Source organism: Ovis canadensis, chromosome 11, assembly GCF_042477335.2.
Source record: "Ovis canadensis isolate MfBH-ARS-UI-01 breed Bighorn chromosome 11, ARS-UI_OviCan_v2, whole genome shotgun sequence".
Classification (NCBI taxonomy): domain Eukaryota; kingdom Metazoa; phylum Chordata; class Mammalia; order Artiodactyla; family Bovidae; genus Ovis; species Ovis canadensis.
Genome location: NC_091255.1, coordinates 49,898,788 through 49,920,840, shown reverse-complemented (window position 1 = coordinate 49,920,840; position 22,053 = coordinate 49,898,788). Strand labels below are relative to the sequence as shown.

The window sequence follows — 22,053 nt, the reverse complement described above, 5'->3', positions numbered from 1 at the left end:
ATTTAATTCAGATGACCATTGTATCTACTAATGTGGGCAAGAATCCCTTATAAAAAATGGAGTAGCCCTTGTAGTCAACAAAAGAGTCTGAAATGCAGTACTTGGGTGCAATCTCAAAAGCAATAGAATGATCTCAGTTTATTTCCAAGGCAAACCATTCAACATCATAGTAAACCAAGTATATGCCCTAGCCACTGATGCCTAAGAAGTTGAAGTTGACTGGTTCTATGAAGACCTATAACACCTTCTAGAACTAACACCAATATATATATATATATATATATATATATATATCCTTTTCGTCATAGAGGACTGAAATGCAAAAGTAGGAAGTCCAGAGATACCCAGAATAACAAGCAAGTTTGGCCTTGGAGTATAAAATGAAGAAGGGCAAAGGGTTTTGTCAAGAGAACATGCTGGTCATAGCAAGTATGCTTTTCCAACAACCCAAGAGATGACTCTACACACAGACATCACCAATGTGATGGTTGGTCAGTACCCAAATCAGATTGATTATGTTCTTTGCAGCCAAAGATGGAGAAGCTCTATACAGTCAGCGAAAACAAGACCTGGAACTGACTGCGGCTCAGATCATGAGCTCCTTATTGCAAAATTCAGGCTCAAATTGAAGAAAGTAGAGAAAACCACTAGGCAATTCAGGTATGACCTAAATAAAATCCCTTATGAGTATACAGTGGAGGTGATGAATAGATTCAAGGAATTAGATCTGGCAGACAGAGTGCCTGAAGAACTATGGACAGAGATTCATAACATTGTACAGTAGGCAGCGACCAAAACCATCCGAAAGAAAAAGAAAGGCCCAATCATTGGGAGGACTGATGCTGAAGCTGAAAGTCCATACTTAGGCTGCTTGGCGCGAAGAGCCGACTCATTGGAAAAGACCCTGATGCCGGAAGAGATTGAAGGCAAAAGGAGAAGGGGGTGGCAGAGGATGAGATGGTTAGATAGCATCACTGATCCAACGGACATGATTTGAGCAAACTCAAGGAGATAGTGAAGGACAGGGAAACCTGGGGGTAGTCCATGGGGTTGCAAAGGATCAGACATGACTGAGTGGATAACAAATACACATATATTAAAAAAAAACTATGAAAACTAGGAGAAAATAAAGTTAATAATTGTATACTTTGGAGATAAGGAAGAACTTTCAAAGCCATAAAAGCAGTAGAAAAGAAAAGATTGACAGTGTGCCTATGTAAAAAGAAAATACGATGCACAAAAGAACCATAGAATTAAAAGGCAATGATGGCCTTGGGCTGATTTTACAACATGTGTGAGTGACAGAAAGGAAAATTGTATACTTAGCATAAAATAAGCTCTTATAAGTATGTTAGGAAAGATTAGTAGCTTAATTGGAAAATTGGCATGAGCAGATAATTTCTTAAAGAAGAAAGAGTGATCTATTAAATAAACTCAGTGACAAATAAGTACAAAAACATAGCAATGAGATTGCATGATTGGTCTGTCAAATTGACAGAGACTAAAAAAACAGCTGGCATTGGTGAATGCACTGTGAAATGGGTGCAAATGGAGACAATTTTTCAGAAAAAATTTTTCCTTTAAAAAAATTTATTTATTTTAATTGGAGGCTAATTACTTTACAATATTGTATTGGTTCTGCCACATATCAACATGAATCCGCCATGGGCATACATGTGTTCCCCATCCTGAACCTCCCTCCCACCTCCCTCCCTGTACCATCCCTCCAGGTCATCCCAGTGCACTAGCCCCAAGCATCCAGTATCCTGCATCGAACCTGGAATGGCGATTCGTTTCTTATATGATATTATACATGTTTCAGTGCTGTTCCCCAATCGTCCCATCCTCTCCCTCTCCCACAGAGTCCAAAACATCTGTTTCTTTTGCTGTCTCACATACAGGGTTATCGTTACCATCTTTCTAAATTCAATATATATGCATTAGTATACCGTATTGGTGTTTTTCTTTCTGGATTACTTCACTCTGTATAATAGGCTCCAGTTTCATCCACCTCATTAGAACTGATTCAAATGTATTCTTTTTAATGGCTGAGTAATACTCCATGGTGTATATGTACCACAGATTTCTTATCCATTTGTCTGCTGGTGGACATCTAGGTTGCTTCCATATCCTGGCTATTATAAATAGTGCTGTGATGAACATTGGGGTACACGTGTCTCTTTCAATTTTGGTTTCCTCGGTGTGTATGCCCAGCAGTGGGATTGCTGGGTCATAAGGCAGTTCTATTTCCAGTTTTTTTTTTTTTAAGGACTCTCCACACTGTTCTCCATAGTGGATGTACTAGTTTGCATTCCCACCAACAGTGTAGAGGGTTCCCTTTTCTCCATGCCCTCTCCAGCATTTATTGCTTGTAGACTTTTGGATCGCAGCCATTCTGACTGGTGTGAAGTGGTACCTCATTGTGGTTTTGATTTGCATTTCTCTGAGAATGAGTGATGTTGAGCATCTTTTCATGTGTTTGTTAGCCATCTGTATGTCTTCTTTGGAGAAATGTCTGTTTAGTCCTTTGGCCCATTTTTTGATTGGGTCGTTTATTTTCCTGGAATTGAGCTGCCGGAGTTGCTTGTATATTTTTGAGATTAGTTCTTTGTCAGTTGCTTCATTTGCTATTATTTTCTCCCATTATGGAGGCTGTCTTTTCACCTTGCTTATAGTTTCCTTTGTTGTGGAGAAGCTTTTAATTTTAATTAGGTCCCCTTTGTTTATTTTTCCTTTTATTTCCAATATTCTGGGAGGTGGGTCATAGAGGATCCTGCTGTGATTTGTATCAGAGAGTGTTTTTAATATATATCAATAGCCTTCATATTATTAACATGCTGCTACTGCTAAGTCGCTTCAGTTGTGTCTGACTCTGTGCGACCCCGTAGAAGGCAGCCCACCAGGCTTCCCTGTCCCTGGGATCCTCCAGGCAAGAATACTGGAGTGGGTTGCCATTTCCTTCTCCAATGCATGAAAGTGAAAAGTGAAAGTGAAAGTGAAGTCGCTCAGTCGTGTCCAACTCCCAGCAACCCCATCGACTGTAGCCTACCAGGCTCCTCCGTCCATGGGATTTTCCAGGCAAGAGTACTGGAGTGGGTTGCCATTGCTTTCTCCATTAACATGTTGATGATTAAGTAATTTTTTTCTAGTAATTTACTATAGGAAGATAATAGGAAAATGCATAAAGACTCACATTTAAGGAAATTCACCTCAGTGTTTTGCCTTTAACATTGGAAAGTTGTAAATAGTTTAGATAGTCAACAACAGGGAAGGTTTACATCAACATGAAGATGTAAGTTTTCAAATTTTCATAATACTCAATAATCTACATATTCATGAACATTTTCACAGGTTAAGTACAATATTCAGTGTAAAAATCAGTTTACACAGTATGAGTTCAATTTTTAAAAAATATGTGTTAGGAGGAAACCTTGAGGTATTCCCTGGTCTTATCTTCTGCAATTTCTGTCAACACCGCTCATTCCTCTTCACTTGGGCATCAGCGGAGCAGGGTTCCTACTGTGTGAAGGCAGAGAGAATGACTCAAGTCAATGCTTAGCTTATGCAATTCAAAATAGACTTCTGGAGGTGGAGTAAACTAGGTGGTCAGACAGAGAAGATCTTGGGCCTCCTGAAAGGGGTGGTGGGTGCAGAATTCATGCAGCACAGGGAGCACTCAAATATTTCAGCTGTGCCATCAGAGGGAGGATTGTGGCTGAGAATAAGAGAGGACCACGTGCCTTTCTGAGGATGCCCACCATGAACCAGTTGCCACACAGAATCTTCAGGCACCAGACTGCCTTTATCATTCCCAGAGGATGACAAGGTACCAAAGCCCAAGACGGAGACAGGAATTTTGACTCATCTCAGAATTTAACACATGGACCAGAATCCTCTGTGGATTCTAGTCACTTTCTAAAGGAATTGTATTGCTTGGGATGATACTCTTAATGCTTTGTGTGCTAATCCCTCATTCTGCCAGATGGTCGATAAAGTTGGAGCACTTAAGTGTGCAACACTTGCATTTTAATGGAATGTTCTGGATATTCAGTGATCTGCTTCCTTTTTCCCTTCTTCCTCTTTCCCTGCCTCCCTCCTTCCTTCTTTTCCTTCCTTCCTCCCTTCCTCTTTCTCCCCACCTCTTCCTCCTTCTCCATCTTCACCACCACCACCTGCTTCTATCAAGGAAAGGGCTGGGGCAGGAGGGCTGCAGGCTCTGACCACTGCTCTTCCTGCCCATTTAGAGAGAAGAAGTGTGAATGTTCAGTTCAGAGAGAATGTGGCTCCCAACCTCTTACAGTTTTATGATGAGTGTCTCTCCATTTCATAGGGAAGTCATGACTGGTGACTGGTGCTCACTCACCAAGCCCAAACAAATCTGTGGCACACACCACATACCACACAGACACAAATATTTGCCTTGGTCACATGGACCAGGATGAGGATGGCCTTTGTACCTGGGAGGAGCCACATGACAGACCACCCTATCAGCCTCTGCCTACAGCAGAAGGCAGAGGACATACAACTTTTAGTTCTGGTTTTCCAGGGCCAGCATCCATGACAAGAAGGTTCACTGCCAACTTGCCTCTAGAGCTGATGTGGAAGGGTAGCACCCGTTCCAGAACCACAGTCTGGAGCCAGCTTCTCTTCCTCTCTCCAACCTGGGCTAATGACAGCTGGCCCCTGCTTGGCATGATCACAGGTCTTTTCCAAGATGTATTTTTACCCTTTGGACAAACAGCAGTTGGGATGAGTGGGGCTATTTTATGAGTTGAGGCACTCGGGGCTGGAAAATAAACAGGCAGCTAATGAGACGTTCTTATGAGAACTGGCATAAATAATAACAAAGACAACATCCTGTGCCTCCTGCCAACACCCTCCAGGAGGGGATATAAAAGCTGCTGTCGGGTTGGTGACCATCAGACTTGGGGAACTCTGGTCGCGTTCTTGACCTGCGGCCTGACCGGCGGGGACCATGGGGTGCTGCCCAGGGGACTGCTTCGCCTGCTGTGCTGAAGAGCAAGACTGCTGTGAAGTGTGCTGCTGCCAGCCCTCCTGCTGCGGCTGCTGTGGTTCCTGCTGCGGCTCCTGCTGTGGCTGTGGCTCGGGCTGTGGAGGCTGCGGAGGCTGCGGGGGCAGCTGCTGCGGGTCCTCCTGCTGCGGATCTGGCTGCGGGGGCAGCGGGGGCTGCGGGGGCAGCGGGGGCTGCGGAGGTTGCGGGGGCTGCTGCGGGAGCTGCTGCGGATCCAGTTGCTGCGGCTCCTCTGGGTGCTGCGGCCCCGTGTGCTGCCAGCCCACGCCTGTCTGCGAGACCAAATGAAGACCTTTCCTCCCGCCACTGAGGCAGCCCAATGGAGAACCTCCACCTGCTCCAGGTGGAGACCCACTCATGTCCAGGACCTTCCCCGCCCCCTAAGACGGTGTCCTGCCTCTCGTGTTAACCTGAAGCTGAAGGCTTGTTTTCCAAGCCTGCCCTGGCTTTTCAAGGCGCTGAGAACAAGAGCCACATGCTGATGAGAAACCTGGGTCCCACCCACAGTGGTACCTGAAGCGCAAAGGGTGAAGCCCTATCTATGACTTTTTTTCATGAAGTTGAAAGAGCATCTTATTCAAGGTGGCTTTGGGACTGACCCTTCCTCCTCCGCTGGCTTTTCTGCCGCTTTGAGGTGTGAAAATTTCTCTTCAGTTAACTTAATAAATTCAAGATCGCTGGCATAACCAAAGTAGTTCTCCCGCCTCTTCCTTGGCTGCCTCTTGGGCACTGGGCCAGGAAAATTTACTCTGGCATCCACAATCGGTGTTTTGAAATGTGGCTTCTAGACCACCTGCATCAGAATCACCTGGGGGCTAGTTAAAAATGGAGAGTCTGGAGCTCTTTGAGACAAGCAGGATTAGAATCCACAGGGGTGTGGTCTGGCAATCTGCTTTTAACAAAACCCCAGATATATATTAAAGCTTCTAGGTACTGCGTGAGACTCACCTGGGAAGGATTTAAAAATCTGGGCCAGACATTTGATCCTTTAGCTCTAGAGTGGGGGTCCTGGGACCTGCATTTTAAAAGCTTGCAGGTAACTGCTGATACTGGTCAAGTTTAATTTTGAGTGAGGGCACGTCTTCCTTCTGCAATGTAATTCTGCAGGTAGGCTTCTGGGTTGGTTAGAACTTTCTCACAAAATCGGAGGAGGAGGCTTGGTAAAACAAACTTGGTTCTGAGTGGAAGGGATTCCTGTGGCAAAACCTTATGAGCACAGTTTCTAAGGATGTTCTGGGTAGTTCAATTTCTTCCTCCAGCCACATGATTTGGCGAAGTCTCCCTTTTCTCGGTTAGTTTTTCACACACCGGATAGTGCTTAATTCTGCTCCAGTCCCAGGGATGAGAAAGGTGAGCTTACATCTGCTAGGTAGAGTCAGACTCAGGTGTGTGAGAGTCCAGTTGGAAGACTAAATTTCAGAGGATAGTTCATTCAACTCTTTTCTGCTGAACATGATCTTAAACTACATGTGGAATAAAACTAATTCAGCTCTTGTGAAGGAGGAAACAGACAGAGCTGGGCTCCATCTTAGGCCAGGCTTCGATCATTAAGCTACAGACATGGTCACCCTCCCAATGGACTCTGAACTTTGTGCCCAGTGTCCATAGATACGGCATATAATGGAAAACCAGATCCCCGGATAAAAGAGCCTCAGGACTTGTACTTGGACTCTCCGTTGCCTAAAAGAATATGCTAATTATCTCTGTAACAGAACAAAGTGGTAAATTCCATTATGTTTATAGGGATATGATCACAGTCAGTTCAGTCAGTTCAGTAGCTCAGTTGTGTCCGACTCTTTGCGACCCCATGAATCACAGCACGCCAGGCCTCCCTGTCCATCACCATCTCCCGGAGTTCACTTAGACTCACGTCCATCGAGTCAGTGATGCCATCCAGCCATCTCATCCTCTGTCATCCCCTTCTCCTTCTGCCCCCAATCCTTCCCAGCATCAGAATCTTTTCCAATGAGTCAACTCTTCGCATGAGGTGGCCAGAGTATTGGAGTTTCAGCTTTAGCATCATTCCCTCCAAAGAAATCCCAGGGCTGATCTCCTTTAGAATGGACTGGTTGGATCTCCTTGCAGCTCAAGGGACTCTCAAGAGTCTTCTCCAACACCACAGTTCAAAAGCATCAATTCTTCAGCACTCAGCCTTCGTCACAGTCCAACTCTCACATCCATACATGACCACTGGAAAAACCATAGCCTTGACTAGACAGACCTTTGTTGGCAAAGTAATGTCTCTGCTTTTAAATATGCTATCTAGGTTGGTCATAACTTTCCTTCCAAGGAGTAAGTGTCTTTTAATTTCATGGCTGCAGTCACCATCTGCAGTGATCTTGGAGCCCCCAAAAATAAAGTCTGACACTGTTTTCACTGTTTCCCCATCTGTTTCCCATGAAGTGATGGGACCAGATGCCATGATCTTTGTTTTCTGAATGTTGAGCTTTAAGCCAACTTTTTCACTCTCCTCTTTCACTTTCATCAAGAGGCTTTTTAGTTCCTCTTCACTTTCTGCCATTAGGGTGGTGTCATTTGCATATCTGAGATTCTTGATATTTCTCCCGGCAATCTTGATTCCAGCTTGTGCTTCTTCCAGCCCAGCATTTCTCATGATCTACTCTGCATGTAAGTTAAATAAGCAAGGTGACAATATACAGCCTTGATGTACTCCTTTTCCTATTTGGAACCAGTCTTTTGTTCCGTGTCCAGTTCTAACTGTTGCTTCCTGACCTGCATATAGGTTTCTCAAGAGGCAGGTCAGGTGGTCTGGTATTCCCATCTCTTTCAGAATTTTCCACAGTTTATTATGATCCACACAGTCAAATGCTTTGGCATAGTCAATAAAGCAGAAATAGATGTTTTTCTGGAACTCTCTTGCTCTTTCCCATGATCCAACGGATGTTGGCAATTTGATCTCTGGTTCCTCTGCCTTTTCTAAAACCAGCTTGAACATCTGGAAGTTCACGGTTCATGTATTGCTGAAGCCTGGCTCGGAGAATTTTGAGCATTACTTTACTAGCATGTGAGATGAGTGCAATTGTGCGGTAGTTTGAGCATTCTTTGGCATTGCCTTTCTTTGGGATTGGAATGAAAACTGACCTTTTCCAGTCCTGTGGCCACTGCTGAGTTTTCCAAATTTGCTGTCATATTGAGTGCATCACTTACACAGCATCATCTTTCAGGATTTGAATAGCTCAACTGGAATTCCATAACCTCCACTAGCTTTGTTCTTAGTGATGCTTTCTAAGGCCCACTTGACTTCACATTTCAGGATGTCTGGCTTTTGGTAAGTGAGCACACCATCGTGATTATCTTGGTCATGAAGATCTTTTTTTGTACAGTTCTTCCATGTTTTCTTGCCACCTCTTCTTGATATTTTCTGCTTCTGTTAAGTCCATACCATTTCTGTCCTTTATTGAGCCCATCTTGGCATGAAATGTTCCCTTGGTATCTCTAATTTTCTTGAAGAGATCTGTAGTCTTTCCCATTCTGTTGTTTTCCTCTATTTCTTTGCCTTGATCACTGAGGAAGGCTTTCTTATCTCTCCTTGCTATTCTTTGGAACTCTGCATTCAGATGCTTATATCTTTCCTTTTCTCCTTGGCTTTTTGCTTCTCTTCTTTTCACAGCTATTTGTAAGGCTTCCCCAGACAGCCATTTTGCTTTTTTTGCATTTCTTTTCCATGGGGATGGTCTTGATCCCTGTCTCCTGTACAATGCCACGAACCTCTGTCCATAGTTCATCAGGCACTCTATCTATCACATTAGCAAATAAACAGAATCCTTGGCATTCTCATGCTTGGATAACATCAAAGGGGAAAAGAGCTATTAAAAAGGACAAAATAGAAATGTGCTACATGGTTAAAAGAGTGGTTTATATCATTTAGCAAGGAAAAATTCCTTAGAGAGATGATATTCTGGCTAAACAGATGATGCTATATATTTCTCTGCTAAGAGAGTCAATAAAGGATTTGTTGGGAGCAGGGCTGTCTCCATCTGGAATTTCACTGATGACTTAGCTGAGGAGAAGGTGAATGGAGAGAAGTGGAAAGGTGGGGACCAGGATCTTGGGAATGTCTCTTCTGCCTTACCTTCTGCAAAGCTGTCCCAAAGTCTTCTTTCCTTACTGCCTGAGAGCCACATCTCAAAGGATGTCTTCCTATTTTTAATCTTCCATTTTCAGCCACTAAGTTCTGTAGATTCTTCCTCTTATCGCTGTAGTCCCAAGGAGCTACTCAGTTCAGGTTGATAACATGAGACTTTTGGGTAATTGCCCTAGATCTAGTAAAGAATCTGCCTGCAATGCAGGAGACCTGGGTTTGATCCCTGGGTTGGGAAGATCCCCTGGAGAAGGAAATGGAAACCCACTTCAGTATTCTTGTCTGGAAAATCCCATGGACAGAGGAGCCTGGTTGGCTACAGTCCATGGGGTCGCAAGAGCTGGACACGACTTAGTGACTAAAGCACTCCAGACCCATCCATAATGATCTCCTTACCTTCAGGCTTGCCTTCCTTCACCAATCCTTTCTCCAGGGACAGAGAGACCTTCTGAAGGTCAAACCTGGTCGAGTTACTCCATTGCTTAAAATTCCCAGGTGTTGGTACAAAACCCAAGTTCTGATTATGGTCCACAAGGCCTCTCATGAATGCCTAGTATCCACTCTAGTCTGGCCACTGTCCTATTCCGTCCCCTTGGACTTTTCATCCTGGCTATAGAACCATCTGTGGCTCCCCGAATGTATCATGCTCTTGCCTTTTTTTCCATAGCAGATCCTTTCCCTGCCTTTACCATCCCCTTTTTAGCCTTATTCCTTGAGGATTCAATTTGGTCCTCCTATTACTTGAGAAATCCTCCCTAACTTCTCCCCAAAAGCATGTTTGTATTTGTCCTGGGTGCCCCCTGTAAGTCTTAGTGCATCCGTGTGCTGTTGCACTTATACGTATATTGTCCCATAATCACTTATGTGCATATCTGTCTTTCTTCTAAACTTGGACTCCTTGTGGAGGAATTGGAAGTCATTCTTTTTTTTTGTATCCCTCATACAGAACCCAATGATGACTGAGTCGAATGGATGAATAAAAGAGAAAGTTGTAGTCTGAATGGCTACATTAATTAACCAGTGAAGGAAGGGATGATGAATAGTTGCCATAACAGTCCAACTTTTCCAAAGGAGAGCCTGCCTTATGCACAGATATTGAAAGCATGTGGTGGAAACAATGCAGGTCCTTCATTCAGCAAGGGTGTCAGGCCTTGGTGTTTAGAAGCCTAGGCTTCATTTTTTACCTTGTGTCTGTCTCAAGTGGTAGCACTGACAAAATGCTTTGAGAAAGCATTTATGTTCTTTGTTTTTGTTCACAATGTCTTCTCAAAAGAGCTCTTGTCTTTCCTCTTTATATCTCAGAGGGGTTGTTTTAGTAGCTGCTAAAATCACCAAAGGCAAGGATCCTGGTGGTCTACTGAATGCTTGAGGTAGGGGCGGGTGGAAGGAAAGGAGGGAGGAGAAGCCGAGAGGCTAGGTCAAGTGCTTTCCAGGGGTAGGGAGAGCCAGTGTTCTAGGAGAGAGCTGCTCACAAAACAGGATGGAGGACAGCGTTGTGGGCTGAGGCTCCTGAGAAAGGTCTGTCCAGACAGGATGGTGAAGAAGAAGAAGAGGAGCCTTAGATTAGTGGGCAAGCTGTGTGTGACCTTTAGCAAGTGACAAACCTTCTGATTCTAACTCCCTTTCTTTTCCTTCACCTATAATCAGGGGGATGGGGATGGAGATGAATCCTTGCCTCATGGGATTTCTGATGGTTTTAAGTGAGATTTTCACCGTGAAGTGCAGCATTTAAAATGCAGCTCAGATATTCCCTCTCCCACAGAGCTCACCACTCCTCCTCTCTGCTAATCCCTTTATGTCTATTGTTGAGTTTATTGTTGCATTGTAGAGTTTACTTGGATGCTTGCCCATCACACAGTGAGATCCATGAGAGTGGGAGAGGAGGTCTTATTCATGTGGACACCCTCTGTGTTCTGCCCAGGGCCTGTGCAAAGGACTAGAAGATGGTTAAATTATAAGTTCCTTTCTTCTTCCTTTGTTCATGATGCTCAGAAATGCAGATCATTCAGCTTGGAGGCAATGATGCTTATTCCAAGATGACCTGTAGCTCCAAGGATTCCAAAGTTAGCAAGTCAATAAACAAACAGCTTCTTTATGGGTAGGTAAACAGCTTCCAGGTCAACAAACTGTGGCATAATAAGATGTTTCTCTGAAAACTGGCCCAAACAGCAATGAGGAAAAGATGCGGGGGCTCAAAACAGCACGTGCCAGGGTTGGGGATATAAAAGTGAGGGCTCTGGGGAGCTGCCCCAGTCAGGCAGCAACCTCTCAGCACTGGCAAGGGAGCAGAGGCACCTTCACCATGTCTGGAAACTGCTGTTCTAGGAAATGCCCCTCGGTGCCAGCCATCTCCCTTCGCTCCACTGAGGTGAGCTGCAGAGGGCCTGTTTGTTTGCCCAGTTCCTGCCGGAGCCAGACATGGCAACTGGTGACTTGTCAAGATAGCTGCGGATCATCCAGCTGTGACCCACAATGCTGTGAGCCCTCCTGTTCTGCGAGCAGCTGTGCTCAGCCTGTGTGCTGTGAGACCACCATCTGTGAGCCTGCCTGTCCCGTAAGCAGCCGTGCCCAGCCTGTGAGCTGTGAGGCTACCATCTGTGAGCCTGCCTGTCCCGTGAGCAACTGTGCCCAGCCTGTGTGCTACAAGGCCACCATCTGTGAGCCTGCCTGTCCCGTAATCAGCTGTGCCCAGACTGTATGCTATGAGACCACCATCTGTGAGCCTGCCTGTCCTGTAAGCAGCTGTGCCCAGCCTGTGTACTGTGAGGCCACCATCTGTGAGCCTGCCTGTCCCGTGAGCAGCTGTGCCCAGCCTGTGTGCTACAAGGCCACCATCTGTGAGCCTGCCTGTCCCATAAGCAGCTGTGCCCAGCCTGTGTGCTGTGAGGCCACCATCTGTGAACCCTCTTGCTCTGTGAGCAGCTATGCCCAGCCTGTGAGCTACAAGGCCACCATCTGTGAGTCTGCCTGTCCTGTGAGCAGCTGTGCCCAGCCTGTGTACTACAAGGCGACCATCTGTGAACCCTCTTGCCCCGTGAGCAGCTGTGCCCAGCCTGTGAGCTGTGAGGCCACCATCTGTGAGCCCTCTTGCTCTGTGAGCAGCTGTGCCCAACCTGTGAGCTACAAGGCCACCATCTGTGAGCCTGCCTGTCCTGTGAGCAGCTGTGCCCAGCCTGTGAGCTGTGAGGCCACCATCTGTGAGCCCTCTTGCTCTGTGAGCGGCTGTGCCCAGTCTGTGAGCTACAAGGCCACCATCTGTGAGCCTGCCTGTCCTGTGAGCAGCTGTGCCCAGCCTGTGAGCTGTGAGGCCACCATCTGTGAGCCCTCTTGCTCTGTGAGCAGCTGTGCCCAGCCTGTGAGCTACAAGGCCACCATCTGTGAGCCTTCTTGCTCAGTGAACAGCTGTGCCCAGCCTGTGAGCTACAAGGCCACCATCTGTGAGCCTACCTGTCCTGTGAGCAGCTGTGCCCAGCCTGTGAGCTGTGAGGCCACCATCTGTGAGCCTTCTTGCTCTCTGAGCAGCTGTGCCCAGCCTGTGAGCTACAAGGCCACCATCTGTGAGCCTGCCTGTCCTGTGAGCAGCTGTGCCCAGCCTGTGTGCTGTGAGGTCCCTCCTGGCCAACGAGTCTTCTGCGTACCCTCTTCCTGCCAGCCCATCCTCTGCAAACCCAGCTACTGCCAGCCAGTGATCTGTGAGCCCAGTTGCTATCAGCCCGTGTCCTCCGGTGTCAGATGCTGTCCATCTGTCTGCTCTGTGGCCAATAGCTGCCAGTCTGCCTGCTGCGACTCCAGTCCTTGTGAGCCATCTTGCTCAGAGCCCAGCATCTGCCAGTCAGCCACACGGGTTTCTCTGGTCTGTGAGCCCATCTGTGTCCGTCCGGTCTGTTGTGTTTCAAGCCCTTGTGAGCCACCTTGTGTCTCCAGCACTTGCCAAGAGCCTTCTTGCTGTGTCTCCAGCATCTGCCAACCCATCTGCTCTGAGCCCAGCCCCTGCTTACCGAGTGTCTGTGTGCCCAGGCCATGTCAACCTACCTGCTATGTAGTCAAGCGCAGTCGGTCCATCTCCTGTGAGCCTCTGTCCTGCCGACCTCTCTCCGGCCGCCCGGGGTCTTCTGCATCTGCTGTCTGCCAGCCAACTTGCTCGCGAACTTTCTACATACCCAGCTCTTGCAAACAACCCTGTACTACTTCAACCTCCTACCGCCCGATTTGCCGCCCAATCTGCTCTGGACCCATCACCTATAGGCAGCCATATTTGACATCCATCTCCTACCGCCCGGCCTGCTACCGCCCATTTTACTCCATCCTGCGCCGTCCAGCCTGCGTCGCTTCTGTCCCTTACCGCTCGGTCTGCTCCCGCTTGCCTTGTGCTGACTCCTGCAAACGGGATTGCAAAAAGTCCACTTCCAGCCAACCGGATTGTGCTGACTCAACTCCTTGCAAGACGGAGGTCTCAGAGGCCAGTCTCTGCCAGCCCACTGAGGCCAAGCCCACCAGCCCCACCACCCGCGAGGCTGCAGTCAGCCAGCCTGCTGCCACCAAGCCTACCAACTGCTGAACCTGCCCTGGCCAACCAATTCCTGCAACGCATGCCTCCAGCTAGATAGAAAATTTGTCTGCTTTCCCCAAAGCTCATTCTGACTTAAAATCTTTTTCTTTCTGCATCATCACTTGCCATTTGCTTATGTTTCAAAGAACTCATCAGAAATGTCAGTCTCCTAATGGCCCAAATGGCGATCTCCTGGGCATGAGATGGGGACATTCTGGGTCCCTTTCTGCTACTGCTACTGCTATTGAGCTGAGAAAATCTGCTTTGCTGTATCATCTCAAGTCTCTTTCCTGGAATAAATATTTTTCTGCCCTCATGCATGTGCTCCCTTGCTGTGTGGGCTCCTCTTCCTTGGAGACCTCTTCCATGACGTAAATATATTTAACTGTCCAATAAACATGGTTAAAGTTGAAGTAACAAACTCTTCTCATTTATGTCTTGTTCATGTCATATTCTCATCAGCTGACTTGCTTCATCTTTGAGAGCAGCTTTATTCATCTATTCATCTGTCTGTCCATCCATCCGTCCATCCATCCATCCTACCCTCTCGCCATCCAAGAAGCTTTGCTAGATAGCTGTTAGGTGCCAAGGACTGAGATGAGTTCTGGGAATGAAAAGATGGAAGCTTCAGCCCACTCTCAGGAAGCTTATTCTCTGATGGGGAGATAGGCAGAGAGGCAATTACTTCGTTCCACTGTGCTAAGTCCCGGGGTAGAGGCAAGCATACAGTACTGTGAACTCAGCAAGGCATGGGGAGAAACGGAATTACTCTCGGGAGAGATAATGCTGAAGCTGAATCTTTTAGCACAAGTAGGAATTAACCAGTTAGAAACTAGGAAGGAAGAGCTTCCTAGGCAGAGGAAACATACGCAAATGAATGGAGCTTGTAAGCACACTACTCATTAAGCAAAGTGTGGGCAGAGATGCGCTTAGAAGAGCAGCGAACTCTGAGGTCAGACAAGTAAACAGTGGCCTGCCCTCATCAGCCTTGTGTGCTAAACAGAGTTATCTGAGTTTGGTGCAGGGCTGATGAGAAGATATTGAGGGATCATATGCAGGGCAGTGACATGAAGAATACTGGGTTTTGGAATGTCCCTCTGGTCTCGGTGTGGAGACCTGAATGCTGAAACATGGACTTGGATATAGGGAAAATGAGGGGGAAACCAAGGGCTTTGGGGTCCACAATAGGATGGAAACAAGTGGGGAGGTCATACTTACAATAAAGAAAGTAACCTAGATTTCTTGCGCAGGAACTTTGATATGTTATCTCAGTCTCTATAGGACACACACTTTATGTAGACTCCATATATGTCTTTCAATCTGCAAGGACAGAGTCTATTTAAAGTAGTCTCTTTAAACCCCTTGTACTTAGTACATGGGTCGAAGGTCTATTCCTTGTCCTCAAGGTGCAGCTTGGGCTATCCTAATTACAAGGGGAAATAGCTCAGAGCTTCTAACTTTGGTACCATTTACATTTTGGGCTGGATAATTCTTTGTTGTGGGGACTGTTCTTTGTATTGTAAGATATTAAGCAGTATCCCCAGCTTCACCAACGAGATGCTAGTAGCATCCCCTGAGTGTGATGACTGAAAATGGCTCCAGACATTGGCAACAACTGCCCACCTCCAGAGGGGAGGGGCAAAAATCACCCCTGTTTGAGAGCCATTGGGTTAGACAAGGACAGAGAGAGAAACTCAAAAGTGAAACTTATCCTGCACTTTGGTATTCAAGTTAATGTCTCATTCAGCCACTGGAATCTATCTTTATCTCCTTCCAGAGTCAAGAGATGAGTTGGCCAGATTTTTAAATCTCTCTGCCTAACATGGACCCAGTGTTTCATGTAAATCATGGAAATTCTGTGAGGTAAGATTTCTTTCCCCTATTTTATAGGCGAAGAATATGAAGGACAAGCAATCCAAATGCCTGTTAACACAGATAAGAAAATTGTGGCATATTCATTCACACAATAGAATATCATGCTGTAGTGAGAACAGCTGGACAAAGGCCACATGCAACAAAATGAGTGAAGCTTAGCACTGCCATGTTGATTGATAGAAAAAGCTCCAGAGGCCATGCTGTGTGCTGTGCTTCGTCACTCAGTCATGTCCAACTCTTTGTGACCCCATAGACTGTAGCTCACCAGGCTCCTCTGTCCATGGGGATTCTCCAGGAAAGAATACCGGAGTGGGTTGCCATGCCCTCTTCCAAGGGATCTTCCCAACCCAGGGATCGAACCCAGGTCTCCCACATCACAGGCAGACCCTTTACTGTCTGAGCCACCAGTGAAGCCCAAGAGTACTGGAGTGGGTAGCCTATCCCTTCTCCAGGGGAACTTCCCAACCCAGGAATCAAATCAGGGTCTTCTGAATTGCAGGTGGATTCTTTACCACCTGAGCTACTTGGGAATCCCCTGCAGAGGCCATATGTATATTTAAAGTTCAATAACAATGTACCCACAAATGCATATATGTATACTGCTGCTGCTGCTGCTAAGTCGCTTCAGTCGTATCCGACTTTGTGCGACCCCATAGACGGCAGCCCACCAGGCTCTTCCGTCCCTGGGATTCTCCAGGCAAGAAAAATGGAGTGGGTGTCCATTTCCTTCTCTAATGCATGAAAATGAAAAGTGAAAGTGAATTCGCTCAGTCATGTCCAACTCTTCACGACCCCATGGACTGCAGCCTACCAGGCTCCTCTGTCCATGAGATTTTCCAGGCAAAAGTACTGGAGTGGGATGCCATTGCCTTCTCTGATATATGTATACACACACATATATACATTTATTTACAAACATATATATTGTAAAATATATTACATATCTATATATATGATTTTATCTCAATCTATCTATTCACAAGGAAATGACAAACACAAAATTCAGGATATTCACAGCTGGTAAGTAACATAATGATTCAAATCCAGTTCTGTCCAAGCTTGTGTTTTTAATACATCAGCATATTTCTTGATGTGACCACAACAGTCCTTTGTGATAGATGTCTTTAGTGCCTTGGACCATAGCAAAACCAAAGTTGTTTCTATTGAGAGCTTTTTTTTTTCCTCTTCAGTTTATTCAGAAAGAACTGACAAAATTTTGAGATAATTTAAAGTGTACACTGTGGTGATTTGATATACATATATATTGTGGAAGGATTCCTCCCATCTAGCTAACACAGTCATCACCTTACATATTTACCTTTCTTTTTTTTTTTTTTTTTGGTGAGAACACTTATGTTCTTTTGGCTAATTTCTATTATATGATGCAGAGTTGTCAACTATAGTCTCCATGCTTTCCATTAGATCTTCAGACCTTATTCATCTTAGGGTTGAAAGTTTGTGTCCTTTTTTGAACCTATTGAGATGTTTCTTTATGAAGAAGGGAGGCAAGAGCAGAATTAGAGAAAAATTGATGGAAAAATGGATTACTTTGAAACAGTAAACATGGTATATATGGGTATAGGGTATTACACTTTTTCAGGTTGAAAATTTCATGCTTTCTCAAATATGTTCATGTTTTCATTTTGATTGACCTATTGCTAAGACCAAAAGTAGTTCCCCTTGACAGATGAGAGTTTTGGGATGTAGACTTTCAGGAATAAAACATAGGCCAGGGATCTCTGAAGTCTGCAAGATGCTAAAATGAGTAGCAATGAGATGGAGGGCAAAAGAAGTGACTGATACCATAGCATGAAAAGTAATTGTTGAAAAAAACACATTTTTATGACAAGAGTGAGGATTTTTCAGAAAAATTTTTCATTGTTTTATTTTTATGTTTTTTCTTTTAATTTATTTTTATTTTTAAAATTTTTTATTATTTATTTTATTTTATTTAAAATTTTTATTTTTACTTTATTTTACTTTACAATACTGTATTGGTTTTGCCATACATTGACATGAACCCACCATGGGTGTATATGCGTTCCCAAACAAGCAAGAATGAAGAGAAGCCATTTTGTAATGGGTACTTTGAAAATTGTGAGGCAGACTATAATAATAAAAATAACCTGAGCAGTAGCCATGCAGTTGATTAACTCTCAGTACTTTGAACTCTTGGCTAATGAGCTAACATGTCCAGCAGACTGAGTTTGCAGCAGAGCCAGAAATCAAGACAAGCCCTATCTGTACCCTAAACCCATGATCTCTATTCCATCTTGTATCTTCAGTGTGAACCAGGGCAGGATATGGATGAGTGTGGGATACTGAAGTTGGTCAGTGATGCAGCGCCTGGACCAGCACAGCCCAAAGGAGGAGGGGAAAGTCACTCATGAATCTCTTTTGGATGAGGTCGATTTAACGCAAAAGCCTCTTCGCAGAGATGTCCTTATATAACTTCTAGCTATTGTGTTTCATATTTACAGAATTGACATGCTGTTGACTCCATAGTATGAGTTTAATCTTTCTTAATGAAACATTTTTTAGTTTTAAATTTACAGATTAAAAGATTGTCTTTGGGTATATTGAAACCCGTTTGATCTAGTTGATGATTACAGTCACTGGAGTGGGCAGAGGATTCCCAGCATGGGACCTAGACCACCTGAGCTTGAACCAGTGCAGCTGGTCAGCCTTCAGTCATTGTTTTAGAGTCTTCCTCTCCACCTCCAAGGTTGGGAGGTCTAAACAGGTGGTTAAGAGAAAGGGTTGGGAATCAGCCCAACCTAGGTTTGAATCTAGCGGTTTCTGCCCCTTAATACTGGCATAAGTTTGGGAACATGATTTAAACTCTCTGAATTAGTTTTGCTACCTCTAACATAATGGTGACAATTGTATCTGCTAAGTAGGATCACTGCAAAGATTCAATGAAAAATGCAGTCAAGAGCTTGGTACATAGTAAGCATGCTATTATGAAAGAAAAATATTGCCTGCTATGTCAATAAACAAATGATGTTGAAGCCATCAGACCACCATATTACAGCTGCCCTGATATGCTGCGGCCAGCCCTAACAGTGCATCCTGAGGAGACACGGGATAAGGAAAACAGGATACTGGCCCCAGACAGCTGGGGTGCATTTCAGAGGAATGATTTCAACGAGCCCTGGCTTTGCATCTTCCCATATACAGAAAAGCTCTAATTTCATTAATTTGATATGTCTGATTTTTTAAAAATTAACAATAATGATTTCACATTCCGACTATCTGGCCTTTTGTTGCAAAAGCTGCTATATATCCTGACTCCTCCCTCACCTCTTTGGAACAGTTGCTCAGCATTATCTGAGATGCTGTGTCCCAGGTCTGAAGTCTTCAGAATGCTCACCAAATAAAACATAACTCTTAACTTTTAGGTTGTGCATTTATTTTTTCCGTCAACACTATAAATGGAAGCCATTACTAGTGTTCTTATTATTAGTGGTACTAGTAAAGTCAAGTTTCAGGAAACCAAACAGGAAGATTCTAGAAAGAGGTGGAGACACTGAAGTATCGCTTGGGAGGCACTCCTTGATTTTCTGTTTGCCATCTCCACTATCATCCCTCAACTGGGTCAGGGCTTCACTTCCTGATCGTCTAAATGGTGTGGAACTGCATTCCTGGTGGAAGAGTGGGCTGTGGCCTCTTGATGAGAGGTTAACCTGGGGAGAGTCCTGCTTCAGGGAGGCTGGAGAACAAGCTATAAAAGAGACAGGCTTAGCTCAGAGCAGATACAGCAGCAAGGAACCCAAACTCGGCTATGAAAACTCCCCAACTCAACAGATGAGTTTTTTTGTTTGTTTGTTTCAATTATAGTATAGTTGCTTTACAATGGTGTGTTAGTCTCTGCTGTACAGCAAAGTAAATCAGCCACAGGTATATATATATATATATATATATATATATATATATATATATATCCCCTCTTCCTTGGATTTCCTTCCCATTTGGTCACCACAGAGCACTGAGTACAGTTCCCAGTGCTATATAGTTAGGTTCTCATTAGCTATCTATTTTATATGTAGCAGTGTGTATATATCCATCCCAATCTCTCAATGCATCCCACCTATTCCTTTCCCCTCTGGTATCCATATATTTATTCTCTATGTCTGTGTTTCTATTTCAGCTTTGCAAATAAGTTCACCTATACCATTTTCTGGCCTTCCCTGGTGGCTCAGGTGGTAAAGAATCTGCCTGCAATGCGGGAGACCTGGGTTTGATCCCTGGGTTGGGAAGATTCCCTGGAGGAGGGCATGGCAACCCACTCCAGTATTCTTGCCTGGAGAATCTCTATGGACAGAGGAGCCTGGCAGGCTACAGTCCATGGAGTCACAGTGTCGGACACGACTGAACGACTAAGTACATACCATTTTCTAGATTCAACATATATGTGTTAATATACAATATTTGTTTTTCTCTTTCTGACTTACTTCACTGTATAATGACAGTCTCTAAGTTCATCTACGTCTCTGCAAGTGGCACAATTTCATTCCTTTCATGGCTGAGCAATATTCCACTGCATATATGTACATCTTCTCTATCCATTGCTCTATTGATGAACATTTAGACTGCTTCCATGACCTGGCTATTGTAAATGGTGCTGCAGTGAACGCTGGGGTCCATGTTTCTTTTTGGATTATGAGGTTTTTCTCTGAACAGACGAATTCTTAAATGGGGAATGATGTCTCCCAGGCTCCTGAAGCCTGCTAATCAGATGTCTATATGCAAATGGGTGGAAACAATAACAAGGAAAGATGCTCTATTGTGCCAACACCCCTAGCAAAGGACTATAAAAGCCCTTATGTATTAGATGCTTTTCAAACTCAGGTATACTGAGGTTGCAGCCTCCTGAGAGGGTTAGCACTGGCACCATGGGGGGCAGCTGTTGCCTTGGAAATGCCACTGCCATCCCAGCTGTGCCCACCACCTCCATATGCTCCAGTGGTGGCAGTTTCCAGCATGGTATCTGTTTGCCTAGTTCCTGTCGGAGCAGAACATGGCAACTGGTTACATGCCAAGAAAACTGTCAGCCATGTGGCAGTGCCCCAAGTGGCTGTGAACCTGCTTCTTGCCAACCAACCTGCCTTCCAGCAACTTCTTGTGTGGGTTTTGTATGCCAACCCATTTGCTCCTACACGGCCTGCTGTGAAACTGGCACCGGTCAATCTCCTGGTCCAGTTAGCTCATGCCAGCCCTCCTGTTTGGAATCTACCGGCAGTTCAGCAAAGTGCTGTGAACCCGGCCCCTGCCAACAAAGCTCTTGCCAGGAATGTGTCTACACATCTGAGTCGTGCCAGGCAGCTTGTGACCAGTCAGTCTGCTGTGATGCTGGGTCCTGTCAGCCAGCCTGCCCTGAAGTCACTTCCTGTCCTGAAACTTCTTGCCTATCAAATGTCTGTGCGGCTAGTCTGTGCCAACCAACTTGCTGCCATGTGGGTTCATGTCAGCCCATTCGTGGTGAAGATCAGCCTTGCAAATCATTTTATTACCAACCGATCTGCTACATTTTGAAGCCTTGCCAAACGATTCCCTGTATACCAGTTCCCTGCCAGCTGTCTGCTTGTGTGTTCAGGTCTTGCAGTCCTGCATGCTGTGTGACCTTCCCTTGCCAGACACTTCACTACCAACCAGCACCATGCACATCCTTCATCTGCCAGCCAGCGGCTAACAGACAGCCCCCTTGTTCTGTAAACAACTTTTGCAAACCAGCTTCCTGTGGCACCGTGATTTCTGGCCAACCAACTAGTGGTGAACCCACTTTCTGCAATCAAAGTGGCTGCAAATCTCCTTCCTGCCAGCCAGCTTGCTGTGTGACAGGTTTCGGCAAGCCAGCCAGTGGTGACTCCAGTTACTTCTGACCAACTACCCCAAGTCTCTGTAAATCTGGCATCTACTTGCCAACTTCCTGCCAACCCAGTTATGAGTCCAGCTTCTGCAAGGCAACATTTCATTGAAGGAGCACCTCCTCTGACGTCTGCTGCTTTCTACAAGTGCGTAGCCGTGGTGCCTGACTCCGGGTGAGCACAAACGTGGCCTGCTTGCTACCTTTTCTCTGAGTCCAGTCCCACATTCCCTCCAGGTGCTGGTGAGGAAATTTATCCTGAGGTCCTTTCTCATCGAGGATAACCTTTCAGCAAGCACGGCTCATGCTGTAGCTTGCCTTTCCTGTGTTATCATTTCACTTCACTTCAGCAAAGGCTTTCCTCCCGTCCCCCCCTCCCCCGCCCACCCACCCACTCCTTTGGATGCTGCCAAGTCTTTAAGGAGACTCTTTTGCTGACAACTGCTAATAAAAATGTGTCTGGTTAAGCATAATGAGTAAGACTCTCATATGCTTTTATTCCTTTCAATATATTACATGTAGATTTCCTCCAGGTCCCATTTGAACACAGTGACTTTGGGGCCTCCAAATCACTGTGTCTGCCTCGGTCTGCAAGGGTTGTTTGTGTCTAGGATTATAGATGCTCAAAC

The 22,053-nt window shown here is 45.4% G+C and overlaps 3 protein-coding genes across 3 annotated transcripts; all 3 read left to right on the top strand.

The window, feature by feature from the left end:
- Positions 1 to 4,975: 4,975 nt before the first annotated feature.
- On the top strand, positions 4,976 to 5,320 carry KRTAP17-1 (keratin associated protein 17-1). Its single transcript, XM_069542552.1, has one exon. It carries the CDS (start codon positions 4,976 to 4,978, stop codon positions 5,318 to 5,320), a length of 345 nt encoding a protein of 114 aa, XP_069398653.1.
- Positions 5,321 to 11,436: 6,116 nt separating this feature from the next.
- On the top strand, positions 11,437 to 13,692 carry KRTAP16-1 (keratin associated protein 16-1). The gene is made up of 2 exons (XM_069542517.1): positions 11,437 to 11,781; positions 12,502 to 13,692. The coding sequence occupies exons 1-2, from the start codon at positions 11,437 to 11,439 to the stop codon at positions 13,690 to 13,692; spliced, it is 1,536 nt and encodes a 511-aa protein (XP_069398618.1).
- Positions 13,693 to 20,453: 6,761 nt separating this feature from the next.
- Positions 20,454 to 21,440, top strand: KRTAP29-1 (keratin associated like protein 29-1). The gene has a single exon (XM_069544096.1). The coding sequence runs from the start codon at positions 20,454 to 20,456 to the stop codon at positions 21,438 to 21,440; it is 987 nt and encodes a 328-aa protein (XP_069400197.1).
- Positions 21,441 to 22,053: the final 613 nt, after the last annotated feature.